The following is a 4,160-nucleotide window of genomic DNA, read 5'->3' on the forward strand; positions in this document are numbered from 1 at the left end:
AAAAAACCATGAATGGCGTCCGCTGGCTCTTACTCTCTCTCGCTCACTCTCTCTATCTCTCTCTCACTCTCTCTCTCTCGCATTACCACATAGATACTTTAGGCTGCAAGTGTATGTGTAGCATACACTTCACTTACTGACTGCGAGTGGCAGCCATCGTTGGTTGGCTGCAGATACAGATACAGCACATAGATACTTTCGTGGCAGCAGATACAGAGATACAGATACTTTCTGATACTGACGACGACGACGACGACGACGCTCTGCCGACTGCAAACGCTTCTGCTCGATGCGAGCTGTGTGTTATTTCAGTTACACAGATTCAGTATCAGACGTGTTACTATACCGAACGGTTCTGCGCTCGCTCTGCGCTCCCATTTCCCCTATAAACCATATATATATATATATATCTAGATATCTACCTATATATATATATACATATATCTTATGTGCCCGACTTGTTTAAGCAAATATTATCGCTAGTAATAATAAGAAGCAGCAAATGTTGAAGTGATTGAATTCGAGAAACAAAAATAACATAAAAAACAAAGCAAAAGAAAAGTTAAAAAAGAAAATTTGAAAATACACCACAAGGCGGCAGTGGAAAATCGAGTAGAAAATCCGCCGGAATCGCCGCCATGCATACGTTATTCAGCGACCAGAACTCCTTTACCCGCCACTATGCCCAGACCGCCGCCGGGTACGGATCAGCTTCGGCAGTGGCGGCGGCAAGCAGTGCCTCGGCAGCAGCGGCGGCACATTACGCATACGACCAGTACTCCCGCTATCCGTACTCGGCCAGTGCCTACGGTCTGGGTGCACCGCATCAGAACAAGGAGATCGTGAAGCCGCCGTACTCCTACATAGCCCTGATAGCCATGGCCATACAGAATGCGGCCGACAAGAAGGTCACCTTGAATGGCATCTATCAGTATATCATGGAGAGGTTTCCCTACTATCGGGACAACAAACAAGGCTGGCAGAACTCCATCCGGCATAATCTTAGCCTGAACGAGTGCTTCGTCAAGGTGGCCAGGGATGACAAGAAGCCCGGCAAAGGTTCCTACTGGACCTTGGATCCCGATTCGTACAACATGTTCGACAATGGCTCCTTCCTCCGGCGGCGTCGTCGTTTCAAGAAGAAGGATGTGATGCGGGAGAAGGAGGAGGCCATAAAGCGACAGGCCATGATGAACGAGAAGCTGGCCGAGATGAAGCCCCTTAAGCTGATGACCAATGGTATACTGGAGGCCAAGCACATGGCTGCCCATGCAGCGCACTTCAAGAAGGAACCACTGATGGATCTGGGTTGCTTAAGCGGCAAGGATGTATCCCACGCTGCCATGCTGAACTCCTGTCACGACAGCTTGGCCCAGATGAATCACTTGGCCGGCGGTGGTGTGGAGCATCCCGGTTTCACCGTGGACTCCTTGATGAATGTCTACAACCCGCGTATCCATCACAGCGCCTATCCTTATCATTTGAATGAGGATAACCTGGCCACGGTGGCTAGTAGTCAGATGCATCATGCCCACCATGCCGCCGCCGCCCATCATGCCCAGCAATTGCAACGTCATGTGGCGCATGTAGCCCATCCTCTGACGCCTGGCGGTCAGGGAGCTGGTGGCCAATCCTCTGGACATTCGCCCACCACGATCTCAACGCCCCATGGACCCGCGCACGGAGGTTGGTACACCCCGGAGACCCCGCCATCGGAACCACTTCCTCATAATGGCCAGCAGGGCACACCCACCCACCCGGGCAACAATAACAACAACAGCAGCAGTGTACTTAACCACAATGGAGTGGGCAATGGAGGCGGTGGCGGTGGAACCTCAAGTGTGCTGACCAGCAGTCCCACCTCTGCATTGGGTTTCCGTGACATGATCTTCGAGCAGAATCAATCCTGTCAACTGGATACGGGAAGTCCAACTGGTAGCCTTCAATCCGCTAGTCCACCTGCCTCCGCATCTGTGGCAGCGGCATCAGCGGCAGCCGCTGCGGCGGTGATCAGTAGCCACCATCATCATCATCATCATCATCATGCGGCTCTAAGCGGGAACCTGGGCCAGCTGGGCCAGCTGAGCAACCTGAGCCACTACCGACCACATGTGGGTCACTACCAGGAGTACGGCATCAAGTACGGGGTCTAAGCTGAGGGATAGCTGGGCTCTCTTGTATATTCCTGTAAATATACCATATAGAACGAACCACAGCTCTAGGATTCATCATCTGCATCCAGAATCTTGTATCTCAGATCTTTTATTGTTTTCCAACTTGTTTTGCGATTGTATACGAAGTGGGTGGGAGCGGGGGGTGAGAGAGAGAGGGAGTTTAGTTGTTAAGCTAAAACGCATTATTGTATTAACTGTAATTTGTAATTTTAGCCCGTAATTGTTATCGAATTTAGGCTTAGTCCCAATCGTCTGCTATGCAATTTGTGATGAGGTTTTGCTACACAGAATATAAACTTAAATTAGCGCATTTTGTCAATAACTAAAAAAAAAAACTAAACAAAACAAAAGAAAAGAAAGTAAAAAGATGAAAGTAACTACCGCATCGGATCTATCGTTTAGTACACTAGCCTAGCCCACGTAAGCAATAATAAATTATAAAACTAAATCGTAGCTATAATCTAATTATCAAAAAATTAGCGTACACAAAACCAATATGAGCCGAACAAAAAAGTGTATTGAAAATATGTTAAAATATCTCAAATCGTGTGTTTTATTTTTACTTTTACTTAAGACTTTTTTCCATTACTTTTTACGAATTGGAATGGCCTTTCCATCTGGTCATTTAGCACTCTGGCAAAACAGACTTTTTAGCCCGAAACTGGCTAGCTAACACCCATGAATTCCTAGATAAATAATTATTCAAGCCGTGTCCATTTCGAGCTCTGAATGGCTGACTCAACGAGCTAATTGTCATTGGAAGATGGTAATGGCTTTCTTGGTAACAGGTAAACAGGTATCATGTCATATGAAGGCGATCAGGTGGCTGCAGTTCTGATGGATTTGCAAATGGAGTTGCGAGTGTCTAATTGAGGGATCCGTCTATCAGGCAGATTTCATTGCAAATAAATTAGATATTATCTCTTTTGAATTGATCTTAATTTTACTACTTAACATTGCTATTTATTTCTCAAAATATTTTTTTACTACTATTTTCTACTACTATTTACTACTACTATTTACTATTACTATTTACTACTACTAATTCTATCGAGAATTCCATTGGCCTTTGCTATTTATTTCTAAAAATATTTACTACTACTATTTACTACTGCTATTTACTACTACTATTTACTACTACTATTTACTACTACTATTTAGTACTACTATTTACTACTACTTTTTACTACTACTATTTACTACTACCAGTTCTGTTGAGAATTCCATTGGCCTCAACTTTGCTATTTATTTCTAAAAATATTTACTACTACTATTTACTACTACTACTTACTACAACTATACTACTTAAAACTCAAATCTTAAGAATTTTATCTCTGATCATAAAAAGTTCGAGAACTCTGTTGGCCTTAACTTATCCCAGCAAAGGCATCTCATACATTATAAACTATTCAGAACTTCTTTAATAGTCCATTGAGAATCCATTCTCTCAACTAAGAGACATCCTATTATAACCCAAAGAACCACTTTTTGTTATATTTCCCCTAACATGGCATTTATCATGAAAAAATATAGCTTTCACTCAGTCCGCCGCCCAACAATAGCCATTAAATTACAAATCTTTAGTTAAGCAAACTTCAACCACAGTTTTTCCTAGCGACTGCTCCTAATTGCCAGACAATCGCTGCAAATTGGTAGAAAGTAAAACACCAACCTGCGCAACATTAATAACGCGTGCAAAATAAGAAAGACAACTCTTTTCAGCTTATTAGCCAGCAAACCAGTTACGAGATCGATCGATCGAAAGAGCCAAAAAAGATCGATAGATGGCTGACCATTGATTGATGGCTGATTTGGGCGATGACTTATGATGTTGTTCATGATGATGATAGAGGAGCTTGTCATGGTCTCGTCTTGAGGTTGTACGACGCCATTGTCACTTGAGTAAGCTCCGCTTGGCGCCACCGCGGCATTGAGTTCGCCCTCAGTGGAGTCTCTCGATTTGTGGGCTAAACTCCGCTCAGGTGT

The 4,160-nt window shown here is 44.1% G+C and overlaps 1 protein-coding gene across 1 annotated transcript; it reads left to right on the plus strand.

Moving 5' to 3' along the window:
- Positions 1–336: 336 nt before the first annotated feature.
- LOC108113943 (fork head domain-containing protein crocodile) lies at positions 337–2,512 on the plus strand. Its single transcript, XM_017224653.2, has one exon. It carries the CDS (start codon positions 639–641, stop codon positions 2,151–2,153), a length of 1,515 nt encoding a protein of 504 aa, XP_017080142.2. The 5' UTR covers positions 337–638; the 3' UTR covers positions 2,154–2,512.
- Positions 2,513–4,160: the final 1,648 nt, after the last annotated feature.

This window comes from Drosophila eugracilis, unplaced genomic scaffold (assembly GCF_018153835.1).
Source record: "Drosophila eugracilis isolate 14026-0451.02 unplaced genomic scaffold, ASM1815383v1 contig_2154, whole genome shotgun sequence".
NCBI classification, from domain to species: domain Eukaryota; kingdom Metazoa; phylum Arthropoda; class Insecta; order Diptera; family Drosophilidae; genus Drosophila; species Drosophila eugracilis.